Consider the following 26,611-nt stretch of genomic DNA (forward strand, 5'->3'; position numbering starts at 1 on the left):
AGAACACATCTGTAATTTAATATTTAATTAACTTTGTCATGTATAAAATAGACATATAGACATTGTGATTCTATTGGGTCTTGCTGTACAACATGGACTTGGTATGCATTTCAGTATTTTTATTCTCTCCTCAGCAAACTATAATATTATCCATGTGTCAAATTTACATTTAGATACTAATCTGCAATTTATCTCTAATTAGGGATTAGTTACATACCTAAGTTCTCTGAATTTCAAGTGACACTCAGAACATCTCAATATAAAGAATTACAATAGATCATTAATTAATGCTTTACTGTATATGGTTCCCTTAATTATCATAAAATTAAATGTTAAACTATTATCTACAGGCTTTACACACAAAAACTTTACTATTTACCTTTCTGATATGAAAATTAATTTGAAGACAGTCTGTCCAAAATTGATAACTATCATTTATTCACTACTTGTGCTCCAGAATACAAACATTTGACAGCCACATTTGGTTTTTTTTAAAGGAATGTTTTTAAACTTGATGGCCAAGCAGCCTAAAAAAGAAATGTCAGGTCATCAAATGTTTGTATTCTGGAACACAAGAAGTGAATAAATGGTGGTTACCAATTTCAGATATATTTTGTTTTCAAATTAATTTTTATAAAATTGCCATCTGACAAAATTCTACCATTGAAACCTTTTTAATATATTTACAAAGTAAAACTTTTAAAAAATAAACTGTTGGGTCTAAAAGTTGTGTTGGCAGCATTATTGTACTCTTCAACACTCCTAAGGCAATCTTAACATCACTGTTCTTACTTATACTATATCTTCAATTCACATAATTCTGTACTGAAGTTTCCAAAAAAATATTTTTACACATCTTGTTCTAATTTAATAATTTTTTTCTTTTTTGATTATAATAAAAAAAAACAATTTATTGAATATTTGATATGTAAGTTTTGCATTTATTGAATTTTTATGATATAATTTTTTGATATTTAATGTGTGTTTATAAGAATTTTTCTTAATCATTTGCTTATAAAAATCTTATTAAATTATTTAATTATAATCTTATTAATCTTCAAACAAATTTAACATAATGTTTCTTCTCTGTATTTTTTTATTCATATAAAAAAATTTCAATTATGTTGATTTGATATATAAAAATAAATATTTCTTAAAGTATAAAAAAAATTATATATTGGTAATTTACATATTTTATTGTTTAATGTATTTCATATTTAATAATATTACATAATATCTTTAGAAATTTCAAAGATATTCAATAATTTTACTTTAATGTAAATGCATAATTTAACAATGTGAGATTTTTTTTTTCTTTCTTGAGATGATTTCTTGATGTTTGCTGGTTGTTTTTGTAAAATTTCTGTATTTGCATGTGTTTAAAATATTAGATGATATTAAATTTTCATTACAGTAATACCCAGAGTTACATAACATGTGACTTGCATAAATTCTCAGTTACATAATATAGATAGATAGATACTATCCAGTCAGACATGTAATGGTAATGTTCAGTTTCCAATCAAAGATCTATTGAATGGTTTTACATGCAATTGTTTATATATAGCAGATAGATTCTGTTCAGATAGGTACCAGTTCATAGAAAGTGCTTCTGGCATTCTTTGCTAGAATGTATTGTCTGAAATGATGTGTTTGAACCTGTTGGTACAAGAATAAATAGAGAAGGCTGGATAATATGAATTATATTCAAACAGCTTTTGGCTTAGTGTTCAATCTCATCTGAGGTGCAACAATATTATAAAAGTCATGAATTCCAAAAAGCTAATTTTGTGTGTTAAAGGGTTTAGACTTTTGTATGGTCAAGAAGATAAGATAGTAACAATGAAGAGTTTTGCTATTTTGGTTTCAAATGAACTTTCATCCTTCAAAATAAGATATGATAGCTCCAAAGCTTGTTGTTTTTCTACTCAGTTGAATTTATATTTTAGACTTAATGTGTACTTATATTAAACTGAGACCAAGTTTTGGCTCTATGGAGGATTTATCACACACTATTTGACATTATTGAAGAAATCATACTGATGTAGGTAGACACAGGTTTATTATGATGACAGTGTGCATTTCAGACAGGTTGTCTTCCCTCTTCAGCTATATTTGTTACAATTTGGTGGATATACAGGTGTATACAAAAATACAAGTGATTTTTCTATAAAAACATTTGGGTTTGGATTAAAATAGTACAAAATTACATATTTATATATATATATACACATAAATGGAACATCCTATTTTGTTGCTGATGCTTGCATGACTTTATTTTCAGTTTTTTCCCATCATTAACGACGACATTCATTTCAAACAGTAAAATTTCATTGTTGTACTTTAAATCACATATACAGTATATGAGTGTACCAAAATCTTAAATGCTTGGGGCCTCCAAATCTTAATCTGGCCCTATTTATGATACAAATTTATTGCTTAAAATTCTCAGATTTACAGATAAAATTCTAGTTATTTTTAAACGTTTGATATAAATTAATGGTATCAAAACAGAATGTAAACACCAATTTTAAAAGTTGCCTGTGATATTGAAACACCATGAATATCTTTGAATTTTTGGATTGAATTAACAATAAAATATTAATATTTTTACTGTTAAATTATTTTAAGTATTATTTTAACTAATTTCTTAAAATTGATATGAAATACATTAAAATATGATAATTTTTTAAAGAGTTTAAATATAATTAATATTTTAATTGCTATGTTTTTGAAATTTCTTAATATGTTGTGGAGAAATTATTTTTAAGCCTTGAAGTTTTTCAAATAAAAATATATTTTTATTTGAAAAATTTTTGCTATGTATACACAATGTTTGCATGAAAATCTATTCTGAGAATAAGAATTTTATTTGCTGTTAATTGTGTGCCTTACAAAGACTTGCTAAACTGGCTATATTGTAGAGCAGTGCTTCTCAACCACTGTGCCGCGGCACTTTAGTGTGCCGCGAAATTTCTGAAGTGTGCCGCCACTGATTTGCCCCGAAATTTCTGAAGTGTGCCGTTTCCGCGACACAAAACATTTTGTTTACTTTGTAATGCAATTTCCTTTTATATTTCATTGAAAATTCTTATCGTATGCTCTTTTTACAAAATATATTATAGGTACAGTACATCCCTCAATTAATGAAGTAAAATTTTTTACAATTTATCTTATTGTTAGTGTGCCGCCAAATTTTTAAAGTACTAAAAGTGTGCCGTGACGAAAAAAAGGTTGAGAACCACTGTTGTAGAGGCTTGGCAAATGGATTTGGTGCAGTGTTGTTAATTGTATTGTTATACTCTTAGTGATGTAGTATGCATGCTTCATGTTGTTTATCCTAAAAAAATTAATATGTAACTATAGTTAAAAATTATGTTGATAACCCTGTTAAAAATTTTAGTTATAGTTAAATATTGGATTATTTAAAAGTTTAAAACAATAGTGTAAATTATATTAAGGTTTGGAAATATCTTAGAATTTTAAATTTAATTTAAAGAAAAATATATTAAATTTTAATTAATTAAAGTATTTTGTATAAATAACTAATGCCAAGAAGTATGTAAGGTCTTTATGTACTGTAAGTAGAATTGTAGACTTCTATTAATTAATTAATATATTATAAAAGTTACTTTAAAAAAAAGTTTATTTCAGTAACATTTGTTACAAATTTGTCTTATGGATTCTCCTAAGAAAAAATTTTTTTGTAAATCTTAGCATTCAGAAAGATTGTTTTTATTTGAATTCAATTTTATTGACAAATATCCAAAAAAATATAAAATGGAAAATAATGGACATGAAGTATAATTAAAATTTTGTTACAAAGTAAAATAATTAATCTAAAATAAAACAAAGTTCTTAAAAAGTTATATGAAATGTAATTAAATTTTTATTTTAAAATATGATCTCAAAAATTTCTTATAAATTTTAAAATCTTAAATATTTTTTTAAACTTTGGAAAATTTATCTCTAATTTTTTTAAAGTGCTGTACATTATTTAAAAACAAATATAGTCTGACATTGACTTGCTTGTTTTACTCAACTTTTTGTATTAATAATTTGATGAATCTCCAGTCTGCGTAAATAAATAAATTTGTTTCATTTAATGGATCAACACAAGCTAAAAATAATTTAATACTTTCTGATATAGATGTATAATGACAAGCAAGTTATCTTTAACTCAGATAAATTTTTAATGCAAAATTTCAAATAGTTCTTAAATGTTTTTCTGCTTTAATTATATTCACACCAGAAAAGAAACTAGAGCAAAAAAGTCTTTCTTCAGTAACACATCACACAAGGAACAGTTGATTTGTTTTTTTATTGANTACTATCCCTATCTATATTTTATTTCTCCTTCCTTAGTTTGTAAGTAGGTTAAGTTTAGCTATAAGTCGTGTGTCGGTTGCCACAATAGAGGCTTGTTTGTGTAGACCAGTGCTTCTCAACCACTGTGCCGCGGCACTTTAGTGTGCCGCGAAATTTCTGAAGTGTGCCGCCACTGATTTGCCCCGAAATTTCTGAAGTGTGCCGTTTCCGCGACACAAAACATTTTGTTTACTTTGTAATGCAATTTCCTTTTATATTTCATTGAAAATTCTTATCGTATGCTCTTTTTACAAAATATATTATAGATACAGTACATCCCTCAATTAATGAAGTAAAATTTTTTACAATTTATCTTATTGTTAGTGTGCCGCCAAATTTTTAAAGTACTAAAAGTGTGCCGTGACGAAAAAAAGGTTGAGAACCACTGGTGTAGACGATTATTGTATGTATACGAACCCAATAGTCTGTAAGTTGGAATCCTTTTAAAGAACCTGTGTTTGATGAATAAAAAAAATTTTGTATTTTTACTCGTTTTATACGTTTCCTGTCTGCAATAATATATTGCCCTCAAACGAAACTTCACACCATCATCAACCCCAATTGTGCTATGTGGTATTGGGGATGTACTTTGTATATATGTAAATAAATAGATTGATTGATTGATTGTACAGTTTCATGAGGAGAATCAGAGAGTTCTATCTCACTTGGGAAAAATTTTACAGTTGAAGAATTTGAAGTTTAAATTTTTGACGACTTTTATAAAAAAATCAAATTTGCCAAAAACTTTCATCTATTGCTCATAAAATTTATGTTTCTGTGTTGTACTAAAGTGTCAAGAAATTTAAGCTAACCTTACACTTTTGCAAAAACATAAAGTTCTGAAGATAAGAAACTGAAGGGCAGTGAGATTGAGACTATTCCATAGTACTTAGTAATGTTTCAGAATAGCATCTTATGAGATAGTTAGTGTAGCTAGTGGGGTAGTTGAACTTTAATCCCCTTGTAGCATTGAAACAATGTATTTCAAGGGCTATGTTTATAGGACATTTTTGGATCCCTCTAGAATATGTAAAAATATTGCTACTTCTGCACATAACACCTATATATTAGGATTTAAATAAAACAATACTTGATATATAGGTATGTTATAGGCCAATTTAGCGAAGAAGTCGCTAAATTTGGCGAGTTTTTACTTTAGTTAGTGCCTTTTTTAAATTTAGCAATGAAGATTTTTCTTAGAGATTTTTTAGTAAATTTAGCTACCTTTTAGAGATTTTCCACAAAATCAAAAAATTTCATAAAACTATTAAGATTTAATAAATTTCTTCATTTATATTATCTTTAATGTGCAATAATTATGTGCATGAGTTGCAAATATTATTTTTAATAAGTGGCAACACTAACCAGCACTCAAGTTTCTTTGGGAATCCTTATAAGTTACCTATGAGTAACCAAGTGTTTTAATATAGTGTCAGTTTGTGATATTATTATTTACTATTATTTATTGATATTGCAATTTATTATTTATTACCCTTATATCAGTGAAAATGCCAAATGAAAGAAGATACACTCAAAACTTTCGAATAGAATGGCTACATGACAATAGGTATAAAAACTGGTTGCAGGAAATTGAAGGAAAAAATACAAAGTGTCGCTGCAAATATTGTAACTGCATTTTGATAGCAAAAGTAAGTGATTTAGTAAAGCATAGGAAAACTCAAAAACATATAAAGCCAAACCATCATTTAGTGTTCAGCGGAGTTCAAATATTCTTCCGTTTATGAAAAACTCGAATGTTCATAGAACAGAGGAAAATATGGCACTTTTTGTAGCAGAAAGTTGTCCTGTAAGTCATGTAAACAAAGTAACTAAATTCTGCACAACAAATTTTTCAGATAGCAAAAGTTGTAATAATCTGACTCTTGGACAAACAAAATGTTAAGCCATAATTTCAAATGTTTTAGCACCACATGTTAAAGAAAATTTAATAGTTGATATAGGTGATAGCAACTATAGTTTACTAATTGACGAAAGTAATGACATTTCAGTTTCCAATCTTTTAAGTATTGTAATTAGATATTACTCTCAAAATAAAAAAATGCATAACTACAAATTTTTTAGATTTAGTACCACTTAAAGAGTGTAATGCTGATGCAATTTGTGAAGCAATTAAATTTTCCTTCAGAAATAATGCCTTGGATTTGCATAAACTCGTTGCAATTGGAATGGATAATGCTTCTGTAATGATAGGAATCAATAATGGCCTATATGCTAAACTCAAAGCTGAAGTGCCTGCTTTGATTTTGATATGTTGCCTCTGTCATTTATTACAATTAGCTATTTCCCAAGCTACAAAAAAAGACCTTCTAAGAAATATAGAATTTCTTATTAAAGAAACATTTAATTGGTTTTCTCATTCTGCAATTACACAATCCAAATACAATGAACTCTATGCTTTGATGAATGATGGAAATGAACTATTGAAATTAGTACAATGCAGTGAGACTCGTTGGATGTCAATTCAGACCGCTATTGATAAAATTTTGAAATAATGAAATGATTTAAAGGTAAATTTTAATTTGGACAGAACAAACGAAAGATGTTATAAGGCAGAAATTTTGTTCTCAATGTTTGATGATCAAAGCAATTTCTTATTTCTTTTATTTCTTAAACCTGTACTTGATGAAGTTCAGAGATTAAATAAAATATTTGAATCTGAGAATAATGATCCTACGAAGTTGCTACAGGACTTGTTAAATTTAACAGAATCTTATTCTAAGATTGTTATTCCAAGAACAAAAATAATAAATGATATAGTGATTGAAAACCATTTAGCACTCAATCCATATTTGGGTTATCAGTTTGAAACTGAAATAAACAATTCTGCACTGTTAGATGAAGAAAAGAAAAATATTCTTAGTCGCTGCATTGTCTTCCTTTTGTCTCTTATAAAACAACTTCAGCAAAGGTTACCTGACAATACATCAATTTTGAAAACCATGATGTCACTAAGTATTGTAGGACTATTGACCATTGTCTCAACCCAATTAAAAGTGATATAATAAACCTTGCAAAAATGTTTTTCACTGATGATGCAGTATGAACTTGCATTGACTTTCAATAGAGAAAAATCCATGCAATCCAGTAGAAAGAAACTTCCAGCATGTTAAACCTGTGTATGAAATTAGCTCAATACCAAGATGATGTCAGAGAAAATCCCTTTCAACACTTAGCCAATTTTGTTTTATAAGTTTTTTATTATTGATACCTCACTCAAACGTAGAAGTAGAGCATTTATTTAGTCAGATGAATATTGTTAAAACCAAACTGCGGAATAGATTGACTATTATTTCACTCCATAGCATATTAACGATTAGATATAGTTTGAAAAGATTAGAGAAATGCAACTATGATTATAAACTGCCAGCAAAATCATTCGAAAAATAGGCACTATATAAAATTATACCAAAATATTCAGTTTGAAGCAGGACCATCTTTTTAACACAATGAAGAAACTGAAGAATGGAATTTAGCGATGAATGGACTTTTTGAATAAAGTTAAAAATAAGTTAATTGAAGGTTGGTTTTTATTTTTTGTTTAGCTATTTTTTTAGCTATTTTTAGCTATAGTTTTTTGTTTGCTTTTAGCTACTTTTATTTTTTTGAGTTAGCAACCCTAGTCCTTCAGCCACTGCTATATAAATTTCAATTATTAAAACAAAAAAATATTCCTACATTTTTTACTAATACATTTTAATACATTTGAGTTGCACAAGAATTGCAAAATTTACTATAATATACCAGCACTTTACAATTTTGTGTCAGGTACTAGGAAAACAAAAAATAATTGTCTAATTGCCTGAATTAAAAGGTAAGTAATATCACAACCAAATGGTGGTTAAATTACATTCAAAATAGCAATTTTTAAATATTTTCTTGTAAAACATATATATATTTCATTCTTATAGCAGTGTGAGTTTTAAAACAATATGAATTTAGCAAGTATCATTAGCATACCTCTTAAAAAAATCTAACACATTATTGCACATGCTACATCTTACACTTGTAGATAGACATATTTCAAATATTTTGCATTATCAAATGACACAATGTTGTCAACTTCACAAAAACTCCATAGGTAGCACTATTCAAACTTATCACGGAAATCTGCTTATAACACGATTATGCAAAACTTATCAGCTACCAGATCACTATCAGCAACTGGTGCAGTTATCTTATGTTGAATGTAGAACAATCCATAAGCTAAATTTTATAAAATATGGCAATGGTGATTTCACATGTTACACAGAGAGTTTAGGAACATTTTAAACTTATTTTAACCAACTTATACCTCAAAATGTTGTCTTCAAGTAATATGTTTAATGTGTTATAGTTTTCAATTTAGTTTAATCTATGACAGTGCATCAGAGTTTCTTAAGATAATACACAAATATTTGTAATTAGTTTTCCACTGTTAATGAACACATTTTAATTCTTATTTTCTGTCTTCTTTTTCAGTCTAAATTCAATTAGTCCTAGCTGTAAATTAGATTAGTGACTTTTAGCTTGGTTTCTGGTTAGGTTATAATAGGTTAGGTTAAATTAGATTAGAGTTTGTTAGCTTTAGTCATCTGGTTAGGTTCATCCTAGGTTATGGTAAGTTAGTTTAGTTAGTGAGTAAATTAATGTTTAAAAAAAATAAATAAATAAAAATAAAAATAAAAATATTTAAAAAAATAATAATAATAAATAAAAATTTTGGAGTCTTGCTTGTTTTTCTCTGTCAGTCCATTCATCTTGCTTCGTCTTGTCTAATTTGTCATTGTGTTTGTTTGCTTTTTGTGCTATCTGTCTAGCTGTTAAGTAGTATTAAGATTTACAATTGTATTCAGTTTTAAGAGTATTAAATAGATATAAGTCTTCCTCCTAACAGCCACTTGGCACTAACTTCTACTCTTCCTACTTAGCTATTCATGGCGACATTCAATTATTGGTGTTCACTACGCTCAGGTTTTTTTTTAGACCTTTCAGGGGACTACAGCCTTACATCCTAAAAACTGCATGCCAACATCAAACATAGAGGGTACTGTAGCCATATCTATGCCGTTCAGAGGGATCCTACCTTTCTCTACTGTCTATCTCTTCTCTCTCCTTCTTCCCCTCCCCTTTCCCTTACCCTCTTTTCTGCTGGTGTAAGGCTGATGTCTTTCTTGTATGTATGTATGTTAATGAACATGGACACAAATACAACCTTTTTATTTAACCCTTTCCCAAAACAGAATATCAGAACAGTTTACTTCAATTTCAGGCCTGTTTATCTTTAAATTTAATTTGTTCATATGATTTAGCAATTAAAAATTATTGACAAACCAAATCATTCTTCAAATCATAAAACCCAACAAGAAATTGAACATTTTGCAACTAGTTTATGATTATCCAAATAATCTTATTTGTTAAAATATAACAAAATAATAACAAACTTAACTTACCTGTATGTTATTGATTAATGTAGCAGCTAGATTCTCAAAAAATCCACGAGGTTTACTCTCTATGTAAATAATATTTATAATATTAGATAAATATAAACAAAACAGTTTACATTTTCAAAATTAAATAAATTAAAATTAAATACAAAATAGAATGTTTTGTATTTAATTCAAATACATACTATTTGCTGAAAGACTGTATGCATGGTATGTAATTTTAAGTTAAATAAATTTTAAGGATTTTAAAAAATTAAAAATTTTACTTTGGAATTTAATTTTTAAATTACTATAATAAATAATTATAAAAAAAATTTTAAAAAGTTTATTAATTTATCAAAATCATTTCAGTTTTGTTCAAAAAACAATTAATAAATTATTTAAAGAAATTGGTCATTTACTATTGTATTAATACTTCTTCCTAAAGACTAGTAATATCTTCAAGGCAAAAATGCTAAATTTAAGTTAATTTAAGTGTTATTTTGATAAAGATTTTACTTCTCTTGAAGCCATGATTTATTATTTGAACCTTGCTTAAATTTATGAATTAAATTATGCCATAAATGACATTAAAAAATATTTACATTATTTTTATATTAATTTCATATAATATTTAAGTGAATTTTACAAATTATTTAGCTATATTTTTATTTAAGTATTTTAAGTGCACTTTTGTTTTGAAGGAAGACTACCAAGAGACAGATTGGATCCCAATTCAGAATTCTGCCTTATATAAGAAAGAAATAATTTTCTGATACTTAAATGTCAAAAATCAAGATTTAAGTAAAACAAATTAACTTTACTTTAAAAGTTTTCAAAATTATAAAAATCTAGTGATATTTGTAAAGGCTGTGAAAATTTATAATATTTTTATAGATCCTCCAAATCAGTGTTTTCCAACCTTTTTTAAGCTTTGATCCACTTTTATAATAACCACCAAATCTGTAGTTCCCTTCCACATTTAGATAAAAAAGCATTTTCAATAGAGTAAAGAAAATGCATAAAAAATATTTTTCAGAACATAAAAATTATAAAAGTTGTCAGTCTGACACCACTGTGTCTTTAAGGACAGACACAGAAACCTTGATGGCCACTAATTTCGTTTTTGCGCAAGCGGTTGCATTTATAGGTGCTTGGGCCCAGGATGGAGATGGCCTCAGAGACAATCGGAAGAAGTGAGTGCACTCCACTATGAATTTAACAATTAACAATACCCATTTATTTACATATCAATAATATATTGAAGTTGGTTAAGATGCTTAGCTGGTGCTACTTTTATGAAATTATAGAAGAAAGGGTAACTCTTGTCATTAATATCATGGGTCCCTGACCATGAGAGAGAGAGTTTATAATCATTCATGCATTGGTAAATATCTTAGTTAGTAGAAGTTGGTCCCTTTCAGAATCAGCAGATTGATGTACTCCTGGTCTGCAAGGTGGTTCGAAAGAAGCTTCAATGAATTGAAAAGGATGGAAGTCTTTTGATGTCTTGAGAAGGGCAGAGAATGGGCGATGGCTTGAATAGTCCAAAAGGGACTGGGCGTGAACACCAGTTTACAGAACTATCGATGACGGTGAACTCTCTGTTGCATCATCAGACCATTCTTTTATTCTGGGGGTCCTCTCCTCATTGCTCTTGCCCATTTTTGGTACTATTTAGTTCTACAGTCCAATGACAAATTTTTCTGTTAGTTCCCAGTGACACATTTGATATGTCACATTAAACAAGGAAGCAAGACCATGGGGAAAGTTATAATCATATCCTTTATAATTTTTTTTTCCTTTCAAAAATATATTTTGAATAAAATTTTTTTGTCAAGTCCAAGCTCTCACACATGTGTTAGGTGCCATATCTTGCTGAATTTAATAATTAATTTAGAAGGTTCTGGAGGAAAAGAATCAGCCCAAAGTGGGACTCAAACTTGCAACTCCCACTTACCATGTGGTCAATGCTACCAGTTACACTATCTGGACCTTCATCTGATTCTTGCTTCCAGAACTTATTAATTTAGACATAACCATATTCAATTACTTATGGAACTGGCTGGAGACAACTCAGTACCTACAGCTTATAACTCCCAACATGGATACACAGAAGGCAATTGCATCTACTCGACATGGTGTATATATACACACATATATATAAAAATAAATACAAATATAAACAACCAAACTTGATAGTTATATTAAAACCAAATGATTGCCAAATCTTAACTATCAGGTTTGGATGTTTATATTTGTATCTTAAGCTTCTCTTACAATCACTTAAGAGTCTACTGTTCAATACAAATAAAATGAATAATGCTTAAATACAAATCATATAAATTCAAAATCATTACTATATAAATTTACCTAAATCTTCAAAGCTTGAAAAATCTTGAACTTCTTCCAAACGCTTTTTTTTCTGTGCGCGTAATAAACGTTTTTCCCTTTCTGGATCATATTCTCGATCTATTACAGGTCCAGATAAAATGAAAATATCTTCAATGTGCACCAATACTGGATCTGAATATAAAGTCATCCATGGTATGTCAATTGATATTTTCCCTTTAAAAAATGAAAAAATTTCAATTAGAAGAAGTCAACTTTATGTCCAAATAAGATTTTGTATACACTAAAAAATATAAAATTACATTTTTCAAAAATTATCCATGATAAAAGTCTAAAAACTATTAAGTCAATCATTGGATATAAATTAATAAAATCCTGAAATTTAACATGATTCAAAAAAAGGATTTCAGATATTTATTCAAGATAGTACAAAAAACTATAAATCCACTATATTAAAAGTCAGAAATCTATGCAGTAACTGATAAATATTTTTTTTAAATTTTCTCACTATTAGACTTTAAAAATTTTCAATTATAAAGAAACAGCATATGAAAATGTCTTATTAAACAATTTATTTGTAAAATAAAATCAAATAAACTTATCAAATCAAATCTATGTTATTTCTAAATGTTGTTTAAAAACAAGTGTCTCAAACTATTAATTACTGTATTTTATGGAATATAAGGCATAACTTTTTTCATTAAAAAAAAAGGCTTAAATGACTCTGCATCATATATGCAAAGTTATGTATGATCTCTCATAGGCTAATAAATTCCCCAAATGGATGGCCTTTAGTAGACTACAGGTAACTGCTACCTAGCCCAACTCTTGAATAAAAACGTTGTTGGTTAATTAAACATATTATTATTTGCTATATCAAAGCAGTTTTTGCATGTATTCAAATTGAATATTTTAATGGTAAATTGTAAATTACCTCTTTTAAACTCATTTTTTCCTGATAAATAAAAGTATGCATTCTAATTTTACTTTTTTAACCAGAATAGTTTAAAAATTTTGGGATCAAGTGACAAAGGAACAAGATGGATTTAAAACACTAAGTAGTTTTTTTCCTAAATATTCCGTGCTAAAATAAGGGTGCATTTTATCTATATATATAAAAATGAATGTATGTGTGCGTGTGTGTCTGTCTGTCCTTCATGCATTACCACACCGTTTATCCGATTGTCGTGAAACTTTGGAAAGTTGTTTAATATACTCCCGTGAAGGTTTGTGGCATAGTACGATTGCCATAAAACTTCGGAAAGTTTTTTAATACACTCCCGCGAAGGTTTTAGGCATAGTACATTTATCCTACGATAGATGGCGCGTGTTTACATGAGAATTCGAGCACAGTGTGTTTGATCGATTTCAAATTCTGAAGACCATTTCCCCCTTCAAAAAATATTTCTATGTATGCATTTGTGAACTGTTATTTACGATATTCGTAATAATGTTTGTTTAATCACTTTATTTCAACTTTTTTTTGCTAATTACATATTCGCTCGAACTTTGTTAAAACTTTAACTGTATACCGAGCAACAACCGAAGTTGTAGAAGGAAATTCGCCTATTTTACTGATCTAGGGATCCCCTTTTCCAAATTTTAATATCATCTAATAATTTAAAAAGACAAATTACAATAAAACGGTTTATTATCCAACTATCAGAAATTTCACAACATGCCAAGGAAGAGAGGAAGGAGCAATTAAATAATTAAAATTATAAAGGATTTAAAAATATATATAAAAATGGGGAATATCGCACTTCTGACAATCGCAGCGAGTGTGTGGGCTAAATTTGGAGAATCCGTGCTTCTCGCATGGACAACTGTATGTGGCCGGCTCACGCGTCGAAAAACCTTCCGATTTATTCGTGTACACACCAGACGGAAAAACAAAAAATATCGTGTATCCACAAACACTCCAATAAATAAATAGAAATGAAACGACACTTTGAAATGTTTTCCCGATGAAAATGAATAATAATAATAATAATAATAAGTTTCAATAAAAATAATAAAATGTAAATTGAATTTTATCATAATGAGTTTGCTTGAATTTCCTTTCTTCTGAGATCGCAGCAATGCACGACGGATAAGCTAGTATTCTATAAAATACAGTAGTTATAATTAATGAAAAAAGTACATATGTTTTCTTTTAGTCTTTGTAGAAGAAATATACTTTGCAGAACATCTTTCGAGAAACATAAACAAGAGAATTAAAAACAATGATCTTGACTATTGCAACTGGTTAGGAATTAAAGATATCTTGAATTGTAATACTATAACTTTGCAAATGACAAAAAAAAAATCAATATTTAAGAAAGTCAATATTAATCTGAAAGTTTTTGAACTTTTAACAAATATTCTTGATTACTTTATTATTTACACATATTTGTTCTATTGTATGATCTGCATATTTATGTTTTATTTTTATTTTTAGTTCTATAGTGTTAATATTTCATATTACTGCTGGAATTTGGGTGTTTTATGTAAGATGATAGTTTCTCCAGTGATATAATAATATTAAGTAAAGTATTTTTATTTTTGTTATTTATTTTTCATATTTTGTTTCTTACTTTTCTTATTTTAATTTTATTTATCTGTGTTATATTTTATATTTTTTTACTGTTATATATTTATTGTTATCTGTTCATAATGTTAAATAAAAGATAGATGATAAAATTTTTGTTTTCATAAAAATATTTTAAATTTTTTCTAATATAATTAATATGATTTTCTAATTACATCAATTGTAACTCCAAAAAGAATAACAGTTGATTTAATGAAGTCAACTTTATTATTATTTTTAAATGCTTTTGAAACAACTTTCTAATTTCAGCATCAGTACACAGAAAAACTAAAATAAGAATTGTCAAATATCTTTATTTCTGTGATAACTAAAAACATCAAAATTATCTAAGGAGTATCTGCCAGTATGGATCAAATTACCTATAAATTTTATTCCTAGCATTTAAATAAATAGTTGTTAAGAATTATGAAAGTTAACTAAAATGAAAAACAATGCTCTAAAATCTAAGCTAACCAATGTAACAAAATCATGGAAGACAAAGCTAATATACAAATAAAGATATCTTGATTATTTAGTTGATATCTTTAACAAAGGATAGGGGTCAATTGGCTATAAAATTCAGTCATTGTCCATATTCAGGGTTCCAATTAGGATATATTTTATCTGATGATGATGTAGGTTTACAAAACAATGATTGTCAAGTTCTGATAGTCCTAACTTTAAAAAATTCTTTTTTAAATTTTTAAAAAGTTTAAAAAAGGGATTCTTCTAATTCTTCTTGGACTAACTGTATAAGTCTCCTTTTCATTGTTGTACCTTTGAAAGCCTACAGGAATAACAATTTCACAGATGGAGATGACCTTTTTTTAGAGGCTACTATTCCCTGCCTCAAAATGTAAAATGTTAAAAAGTTCCATGTGGCAGCAGCTTGCACACTTTAAAAATTATACATTTAATGAAAATATTTAATAAAATATTTTAGCCAGAACATAAGTATAAACTTTAAAAAATACTTATACACTTATATAGTTAGTCCAAGAATTAGAAGAATCCCTTTTGTGAATTTTTTAAAGTTTGTACTTATGTCCTAGCTAAAATATTTTATTAAATATTTTAATTAAATCCTGAGAGTCCTATTTTAAAATTCTTGATTCTGGGAATAAAGATATCTTTCATCAATCAACTTCTGCATCTTTATTTAAGGTTTCCTAAGACAATGCAGCCAAAATTTTATTTTTTGTGGAGATCAAAGTAATGCTCCATTAAGCTTAGTTTCAAACAATCTTTTTCTATTTTCTATGTAAACCTTACTTTCTTATTGTTAACAGGAATTTCATAAACACCTGCATTTTTATAATTTTGGGTTAGGTTAAAACTTATATGTAAGTTGACCTGTACTGTGTGTCAATACTCCATGGACAGCCTATGCAAATGGTCAATACTCCATAGATAATCTCAATATCCAAGGAAACACAAGTCCCCTCTATTCTGCTTTCTGTATATTACTTATGATAAAACCATTAGATTCTCATTTAAAAATTAATAAGCCTGACTTCTTTAATTCAGCCAATACTCTTTTAAAATTGCATTTTAATTAAAGTTACTTAATGTGTCTGTATTCTCAACTATTCTCAATTAAACTTACATATATTTAAAATTAAAAGCAAATAATAAGAAATGTTTCTATTGTATTTAAATGTATCTTTATCTAATGTTTATTTCAATTCAATATTCTTTTTAATGAAATTTGTAAAATATTAGTGTAATTAATAATTCCTGTTTTGTCTAGTATAGTCATACAATGAAACCTCCATTAACAGATACTCCCAAATAGTAGACTCTTCTACTTTACATATTTTTACAATCACCAGGCCATTTTCATATATAATATCTATTATATTTTCCTGTAAATAGCAGGTGCTGTAATCTATAACCAATCTTACAAAAACACAATGTACTGCCTTCAATATTCTGAAACAATTAATTAAGTACAAAATATTTTAAAATGAAAATAAAAAATTGGTTTAAATATTCTTTCATACCACAAATTTTGACTGTAGGCATCAAATTTAAAGCCTGGCTGAAAATAGGAATAGGGGAGGAAGGAGGGCAGGTTGTAAAAAGCCAAACAATACTCTTTATCTGTTAGAGAAGACTAATCTGGTTGCCAATCATCTCTTATTATCATACACATTAAAGTTATTAGACTTCTGTGTTATCCATGGAATTAAACTTATGATACCAAGAAACCATAAACTTTTCCTGAGTTATTCATTCATTTAACAGAACTGTAGTATAGTATAGTAGTAATGAAAAGAAACTTAAAACAATTGTGACAACAGCATTTATGTGGTGAAAGTTCAGAACATGGTATTAGGAATACAGGTGATACCACTTTCCATTCAAGGATGTTGGTGAAGTGACTGAGCTTACTCGAGTATCTACCAGACATGATGATGTAGAAATCCAATTTTTACCATTGATTACTAATTGAACTTTAATTTGTGTTAATTTCAATAAAATTAGTGAAATTTACATAAAATGGTAAATTGTATATGTTATGCCATTATATGTAGCATTCCATTACATTTGTTAAATTAAAAACATTAAAATAATTATATTTTATTTTAAAGTAGAAAAATATCTAGTTGAAAATATTTGAATAATTTTTTTACAGTTATTAGTTCAAACAAAAATTCTACTTACCGATACTTCCAACTTTGACTTCAATTGGTAAATCAAGTTCATACTGGAAAATAAAGTTAAAAATTCAATTTATTATGGAAATGAAATTAATAAAACTTTCAATATTTGAGAAATCAGAATGTAACTTTAATTAATAGAACAATTCTATATAAATGTATTGGAGCTTTAATGGAGTATAAATTAAAAGTCATACAATAGAATTAATGATTTGATTACCTTAATTAATAAATATGATTTTTAGTTTATATGCCTTTAAAACAAATATATCAACTATACTGTACTGATTAAATTTTTGAAATCTGTTCTCAAAGAACAATTCTAATTCAAAAACAAATAGTTTTAAAATTATTCTTTTATATAATCATTGCTTTTGATTAATCCAAATTTTCAACAGAATAAAATACAAAATCTATTTTAAAAAATTTTGACAACTTTAGAAATGAATTTAATGTTATAACTGTATATATAAAAGAAGAAAAAAACACATTTCAAACACATTCATTTGAAATGCATTTTGAATACATACAACATATGTAATAAATTGATTTAAGAAATACATGAAATAGTTTTTTCAATACATGAATGAATCTTGGAATAGATATTTCAAGAAATATCTATCCCAATTATCCATTTTCAAAAAATGTTTAAATATGTCTGAGTTTCATTATATCAGTATAGTTATAATCAGTATAAATTTATAATGCTAGCAATACTTTTAGTTTTAATTTCTAAAGCTATACACTTTATTATTCAATATAAAATCAAAAAAAGAGAATTGAAAACAGCAGAATTCAATTAAAAAAACTGAAAATAATGAAAATTCATCTTTAAATTGGAGAATAAGTTTCAAGATTTCATTAATTAATGTCAGATATTTTTGAACTTAAAATGTTAAGAAAATTTTTTGTGATTTAGTTTAAACCAAACATTTTAAAGAAATTCCAGAGAACAAAAAAAAATTTTTTTCAATGTTAATTATGCCAAAAAAAAACACTTTTTTATGTAATTATTAATAATAATGATAAACCAATTGGAAGAAATTAATTTTATAATAAATTAGATGCACTGAAATTGAATTTATAATAGTTACATAACTTGACAATGAAGAAAAATATTCTGTTTATTTAAAATATTAGATATATAAGGTAGTTCATTTTAATCAAGCAACTGGAATAACTTGAAAAATACATATCCTATAAAAAATTCATTAAATCAGATGCTAGACTTCAAGAGATCCATAAGCTGGCACTATTGGTTTCATCATTGCTAGCACTACAATTGTAACAAGCTTGGTCAAGCCAATCTGATAGCATGCTCCACAAAAGTGAATCAAATATTAATTTTGTTTAAAATAAATTTTATAAATTCTTGGAATTAAGTAGTTGTTTGTTAGAATTTTTCACTGAATATACAGTAAAGGATGTGGTTTATAGATTCCAGAAAAACCAGGTAGTTTTTACTATAGCTTACAGTGACTGTAAACAAAAATGTCAGTTCCCTTTTGTGCATGTGCATGGACATGCACAATGAATGGATTGAATGAAACATAACTTAGGTAATGAAAGTAAACAGAATCATTGCACATGTGTGTGGACATGCCCAATAAATGGATTGAACAAAGCATGCACATATCTGACAGACACACAAAAGTCCTAACATAAACACTTCACTACTATAGTGGAGTGTGCTAAAAATGGGGTCAACTTCATTTTCTTAAATGAGAACCCTCATTTGTTAATGCATTTGATTCTACATAAAAAACAATAAAACTTTTATGTGAAACATTTTTTGTGAAAGATACACTTATGAGATGTTATGAGTATTTGAACTTTTGCAGAGATCCACAGAGATATCTGCAAAGTTACTGGAAAAAAAGGAAAAAATGTCATTGACTGGTACAATAGCCCATATTATTGCCAAACTTGATTTCACCTGACTTTTATTTGAAGGAATATTTAAAGAATGTTGTTTATGAACAGGAACCAACAACTAGAGAAGATATAATCAGAAGAATCTGAACAGCTAGTACTAACACACAGTGGGTACATGTTACTAAAAACTGAAATATTTCCAATATGGAACTGACTTAACATTTAAGAAAATGGAGATATCTTTGAACATCATTTGCAGTAAAAGAAAACTGTGAGAGGCAAGGGGATGTTAATTAAACACTCCATTAAAGGTTTAATTAACATGTAAAATGTCTTACAAAAATTTAAAAATCACCAAGATTGATGTCTTCTCTTTATTATAGGCTTGATGTTTATAACATACTATGGCAAAGTTCATAATTAAAAAACAAAAAAAAATATTCCATCAAATAATAATAGTTTGATTAAATTTGTCAATAGTATGTACTGTACATATTAAAATGTGTATTAAAGAAACACAAATTGCCTTTATTAATCCATAACTCACATTCACCAGAAACAAAAAACAGTCTTTAACCACAGAGATCACCTTTTATTTGAGGCTATGTCTCTGTGAAAATATGCAAAAAACAAATTAAAAACCATCCTCTGGTGATAATGGCATGAATTAAAATTGGCCAACAATGTTTACATACTAGAATATATATTGAAAAAACACAAACTGTCTTACAAAGACAAATTATATTTAAATAAATAAAATTTGAAATGATTTTTGTATATTTTATTCATGATATAATATAAATTAATCAGATATAATAAATTTTCTATATTCAAGTTTCATATAGAATATAATTATAATATAAGAAAATTAGTTGTATTGTATCCAGATTTTTTACATTGCATTTACAATCTTTTAGAAGACGTAATACCACTACAAATTGGATTTTTTCAAATTTCATGTAAAGTATGTTGTTTGTACAGTTATATAATTAATGGATGCATAATGTATAGTTTGTTTTCATGAATAGGAATCTGATATAAAAATTATAAATTTTAAGGAAACAATATAAAGATGCTATAAGTAATTGTATTGTAGAAGAAAATAGATAAAATAAAAACTCTTATTTGATAACATGGGTTAAAAAATTTCTTTCTAATATGAAGTTAAATATTTTGAATTAATTTGATATTTCCTACATAAATATTAAATATTTCAGATATAACAAACTGGATGAAAAAAATGGAAGTTATTTGCAAAAATGATACTTATTGCAAAATAGGCAATAAGTATAATTTTTGCAAATAACTTCCAATTTTTTTCATCCTGAGCGTCAATGATACTTATTGCAAAATATGCAATAAGTATCATTTAATTTTAACCAAAATTACCAAACTATTTTGTAAGATTAAAAACATTTGCAGTAAGTACAGCACGATTATATTAATTAAATTATCAACAACCATGAGGCAGATAATAGTGAGGGCTTATCAGACCAATGATGGGCACAAATGCTCAGGGATCAAAGTGAAAACAATTTAATAAACACAAAAAATTACTACATAATTATGGAAACGAAAACTCAAAATGCATTTCGGACTATTTTCCCAACAGAAAATAGTCCCTCATCAGTTGGTATTAACTAAATGTAATGCTATATTAAAAATAAAATAAAATAAACCTTTAACTATCCAGCAATAAATAATGTTTAATAAAAACGTTTTCAACCGTTTTTAAACGGCAATCTTCAGTTGAACCAAAATTAAAAAAGAACATTAAAAAAAGAACGCATGAAATACAAACTAAACGGAAACCGAAATGCGCATGCGTATTTCATTGGACTTGCGTCTTCTGAAAATCTATAAATAACTTGCAAATAACATAAAAAATAATAAAGCCGCCAAGAAAAAGGAGGGGAGGAAAATATACGTTGATTACAAGGTGTTACTCTGCGTTATTGTAAAAGGATATTGTGGCATCTATGTTCTTACTCTGTGAGTAAGAACATAGATGCCACAGTGCTCACAGCATTTGCCAAACAACAAGAGGTCGAGGTATATTGGGATCAAGCCTCGATCATTAGAGCCACGAATTCCAGACAGGCATTGAAACACCTTGAAAAGATAGAGATACATAAGGCACACATAACTAAGGTATGCATTAATCATAGAGATGCGGAAGGGTTATCCTATGCCTGGAAATAACTTTTACAATAACGCAGAGTAACACCTTGTAATCAACATATATTCTCCTCCCCCCTTTTTCTTGGCGGCTTTATTATTTTTTATGTTATTTGCAAGTTATTTATAGATTTTCAGAAGACGCAAGTCCGATGAAGTACGCATGCGCATTTCGGTTTCTGTTTAATTTTTTATGTTATTTGCAAGTTATTTATAGATTTTCAGAAGACGCAAGTCCGATGAAGTACGCATGCGCATTTCGGTTTCTGTTTAATTTGTATTTCATGTGTTCTTTTTTTTTAATGTTCTTTTTTAATTTTGGTTCAACTGAAGATGGCCGTTTAAAAACGGTTGAAAACGTTTTTATTAAACATTATTTATTGCTGGATAGTTAAAGGTTTATTTTATTTTATTTATATTATTCATTCCAGTATAAGTTCTTGTTTTTATTTATTTATATATTAAAAATTATACAAGGTAATGGTAAACTTAAAACTATGCCTAAAGCTATACAATATAAAGATGAAAACACCGTTATAACTGTATGAGCAGTAAGTATTATCAGTGTAGACAAATGTAATAAATCTTCATAACGTTGCAGGACAGTGTGACGTACAGGTTGCTGATACAAAACAGTTATAAGTTAGCCAATTATTGGTTTACAGTTATGAACTAAAGTTATACAGACAGATAATGTGCATACCAAAAAACAGTAAGACGACAGAGTTGCAGGTGCCAGCTTACAACAAGGTGCTGGGAGTGGTAGTAAGGGAGGTGTGTAACAGTCCACATCTGGTGCACAAGTGGTGACAACATATGATACAATTACAAGTTTCCAACAGTTTTTAACAATATATAGTCATAACATCACAAAGATATTTAGTTTTAAAAGATGTAATTGTGCCATCCTTCGTCAATTTTAACACATAGATTATCATTAATTCTATTAACATTACTAATTTTTAAAATCTCTATATGTTCAAAATATTTACATTTATAGGTGTTAGTTTCAAATTTTAGTGCTTTTAACGTACTTCTATTTCACATCCATGTAGATTGCAGTGTTTAGCAACTGCAGAGTATTCAGAATTGTATTTGATGGTGTTTATGTATTCTTTTATATGAACTTCGAAGCATTTTTTTGTTTCACCTATATAGGTCATAGGATTAGTACAGTTGCAGTTAAACCTGTATATCACATTGCTTTTTTTAAGGACATTAACCATATTGTTTGGGTGGTTTGGTTGGATGTATTTTTTGGATTTTATTACAAAGGTCAGGGACTAAATTGATGTTGGCACTGTTTAAGACCATTTTAATTTTCTCAAACATATTTTTGACATACCTAAGTTTAAAGAACATTTTGTATCATTATTGTTAATGGGATTGGCGATATGGACATTGGTGTTATTATTACACTTAAATTGTTTTAGCCATTTGTCTAGAAGTACTTTTTGGTAATTATTTAATAGGAAAATCTTAACAATGTCTGTAATCTCAATATTCTTTTTGTAATCAGATGTAGTTCTATTAAATATCTTTTTGATGAAATTGAAAAAATGTTTCTTTTTATGAACAGGGAGTATGTGAGTGGTAGTCCATGACTTTATTAACATTACATGATTTTTTGTAATTTTCTATTTCAAGGGTATTAGAATATCTAGTAACTTAAACATCCAGGAATGGTAATTTATTGTGAAGTTCATTCTCAACTTCAAATTTAATGTTGTTATCAAGGCCATTAACAGTTGTAACCAAGTCGTTAGGGTTTAAGATTACAGGGTCATAGATTATAAAACAAACGTCAACATAGCTGTTGAAGAATTTGATGCCATGAATATTATTAAAAATTAATTAATTAATGGATGTATCAATATTGATAACACTTAGTTCAGCTAATGTAAGGCCAATAATGGACCCCATAGGTATGCCAGATTTTTGAGTATAGTATTTTCCATTAAATTGGAAATGGTTGTTTGATAAAATAAGGACAAGGTCAATGAGCCAATCTGCACAATTTATAGACTTGAGGGAATTAACAATTCTATCTTGGATGATACTGGGGTACATATTCTTGATGTCCAAAGACAACATTCTATATAAACATCGCTAAACCCGATATAATAAAGCTAATCACCAAACGCATGCTATAAATCCATCGGGCTAGTTTATGGCTAATTACTAAATGAATTTTCTCACAGCGGTTCTAAATTATTTAAATTAATTAATTTATTTATAATTATTAATATTAATAAGAGATGGCGCCTAACGCTTACCTCTAGTGCCAAATTGATTACGTAATTTATTTAGTAAATAGCCTTAAAACTAGCCCGATGGATTTACGGCATACGTTTGGTGACAACATTCTAACCCTTTTTTCCATTATGACTTCCTTTAGGTTATTAAGAAATTCATCAGTGCTTTTAATGCTGTGTTTAGACACTACAAGGGATTTTAGTTTGGATTTGACAAATAATTGTATAATTTTTAATATAGCATTACCTTTAGTTAATACCAACTGATGAGGGACTATTTTCTATCGAGAAAATAGTCCGAAATGCATTTTGGGTTTTCGTTTCCATACTTATGTAGTAATTTTTTGTGTTTATTACATTGTTTTCACTTTGATCCCTGAGCATTTGTTATAGATTATAAAACAATCGTACATATTTGTGCCCATCATTGGTCTGATAAGTCCTCACTATTATCTGCCTCACGGTTGTTGATAATTTAATTAATATAATTATACCAAGGGCTAGAAGCAAGTTTTGTAATATTAATAATTTCATTACACATCAGCATGATTATTTAATTTAACTTTTATTGCTTCTAAAATATCTGTAGAAATTTAATTTTTATATTGAAATTTTTTATCTGAAGAAGACTGAATGAAGACTATTTGAGATGCAATTGTAAGGATTATTTATTTTTATTTATTTATTTCTCGAAAAGACACTGTGGCCAGGTTGGCCTTTTACAAGCATCTTAAAGTAAAAATCAATAAAACCAACAAAAAAAAAACAAAACAAAACAAATTTAGGATGGGAGCTGAAAAAGAAAATTACATTCTACCTGAAGTCCAAAAATTAATTGAGAACAAATATCACTGTGGCTTAAGTTTTTTCCTTTTTTTTTACAATTTTTTTGAAGATAAAATAAACTTTTAGAGTTTTTATAATGATTTATGTATTAACTTTTTTGTAACCTATTCCTCTTATGTTAATATATTTTCTTTGTTCATATGTTTATATAAAATTATCATCAAAATCAAAATCATTTTGCTAACAATATTGATTTTTATAAATGTAGTAAAAATTCCCCTGTCAAGCATGATGGAATACTTGATGGATGAGAAAGTAGAGATTGAAGCTAATGAGATTGTTAGATCATTACTTCTGATTGGATAATAGAATGTCATGTGATCACTGTGGAAAGACTTTTAAAAAATTTGTTACAGAAGTGACACAATGTGGCTGTCTTTTGTTGAATTTAATGAAGTAAATTTAAAATGCACCATTTGCCAAAATATTTCAAAATGCAACTTCAGGGATATTCTGTCAACAAGCATAAACTGAGGTCACTGCAACATAAGTGCAATCACCGATCCAAAATAGATAAAATGTTTATTATATAGCTAATATTTCTTCAAAATAAGTAGCCTATACTTTTCATCAGAACATAAAATAAATATAACCAAAATTTATCTGGATTGGACAAAAGTTTCAAGAGTTATAAGTAATTCACACNTAATTATATGTAAATAAGGTATAGGCATACAGAATTCCTATGGTGAATCAATAGCCATATTATTATTAACAGAATCTATACCAAATGCGGTATAGCCTTTTTTCCCTTCTTCTAAGTTTGTTATCAGTCTGTTCCTAAAAAATAATCTATTTGGATAATCTTATTTAAATTGGTATCATATGTATATGTTATATTTTCCTTTATAAAGTAATCATTTCTTATTAATATTTTATTCTTATTAAATTTTTCCTGTCTAATCCTTTCCTGCAGATGTTTCCTTCTAATCCTTGAACTTCTACAAAAATAGGTTGTAAATATTATTTTTTTCTTAATTTCATCAACAATCAATTAAATCTGAAATAAATAAGCTAAAAGAAGAAAATAATAGTAATAAGGAAGAAATGAAGAAAATCAGTCACAAGATACAAGTACTGGAAGAACTTTCAGTAATAAGCCAAATGCTCTAAGCTAGTGATAAACAAGTTTTTTTTTTTATGAGAATCAAGTTGAAAAAAAATGTTTGAAAACATTTATATTGTATGTAAAAATGTTTGTATTTTTATGACTTAAATAATCTCTAATTCAACAAAAGAAAAACTGAAAAAATTACCATTGCTTTTCAAATACTGTAGAATTAATATCAATATTTATTTGGATGATAGCAACATGGAAGCAACTTTCTAATTTTGGTTATATAATTTTTAAATAAAAAAATTTTCAAAATGGTTGAAAATGGTTGAAAATTTCAAAATGGTTCAAAATTTTCTTGGTTGCTTGCTGTTCTCTTTACTATATGTATTTTCTTAGCATAAGGTTGCCATTGAGAACAAATCATACAGGAACACTTTTAGTGGAAAAAAGGTCAGTTTATTGATAGGCATGTTCTATATTGTTGTGCATGGTTTATGAATCTACAAGCTTGTCACCAGGTAGACAGCTTGTAGATTTTAAGAAGTATATTGTTTTAGTTATATAAATATTACAAAAATATATAAACAAGAAATATACAATAAATATACAAATATATATACAAATATACAAATATAAATATATACAACATATATAAATATATATACAAATATAAATATACAAAAATAATATTAACAAGAACCTTAGCATCGACATCCATAAAAACTGGCTTCAATTATTAAAATAAAATAGAATGTTTATACAGTCGCAGGCGAGGCTGTGTGCAACACTCGGAGAAGGGTAATGTTACAAATTACGAGGCATGCGGGGGAGTCCGTCAAGTCGGGAAAAGAGGGGGGGGGAAGGGAGCGGGAAGTACGGACACACAAGTCACAACTATCGACGTAACAGACTGAAGAGGGGCGAAAGCCCGAAACGCGTTTCTGTAAGAAGTAAATGTAGGTGATGGAATTATTTGCCAAGTGTCTATAAATGCACCAAGTCGTGACATAGAATCAGAAGAAACA

General features: G+C 27.6%; 1 protein-coding gene and 1 pseudogene across 1 annotated transcript in view; one reads left to right on the top strand and one right to left on the bottom strand.

Moving 5' to 3' along the window:
- Positions 1-6,145: 6,145 nt before the first annotated feature.
- LOC111628190 lies at positions 6,146-7,608 on the top strand (annotated as a pseudogene).
- A 2,186-nt stretch (positions 7,609-9,794) lies between these two features.
- LOC111628191 (vacuolar protein sorting-associated protein 13A-like) overlaps positions 9,795-26,611 on the bottom strand; it is a 19,193-nt gene continuing 2,376 nt past the window's right edge. The window contains exons 2-4 of the mRNA XM_023371932.1: positions 17,380-17,422; positions 12,165-12,359; positions 9,795-9,877 (exon numbers count right to left, since the gene is read on the bottom strand). Coding sequence (XP_023227700.1) covers positions 9,810-9,877; positions 12,165-12,359; positions 17,380-17,422 — 306 coding nt within the window. The 3' untranslated portion in view covers positions 9,795-9,809. The remainder of the gene's footprint in view (positions 9,878-12,164; positions 12,360-17,379; positions 17,423-26,611) is intronic.

Source organism: Centruroides sculpturatus, unplaced genomic scaffold (genome assembly GCF_000671375.1).
Source record: "Centruroides sculpturatus isolate CEXI.00-Female unplaced genomic scaffold, Cexi_2.0 scaffold606, whole genome shotgun sequence".
In the NCBI taxonomy this organism is placed as follows: domain Eukaryota; kingdom Metazoa; phylum Arthropoda; class Arachnida; order Scorpiones; family Buthidae; genus Centruroides; species Centruroides sculpturatus.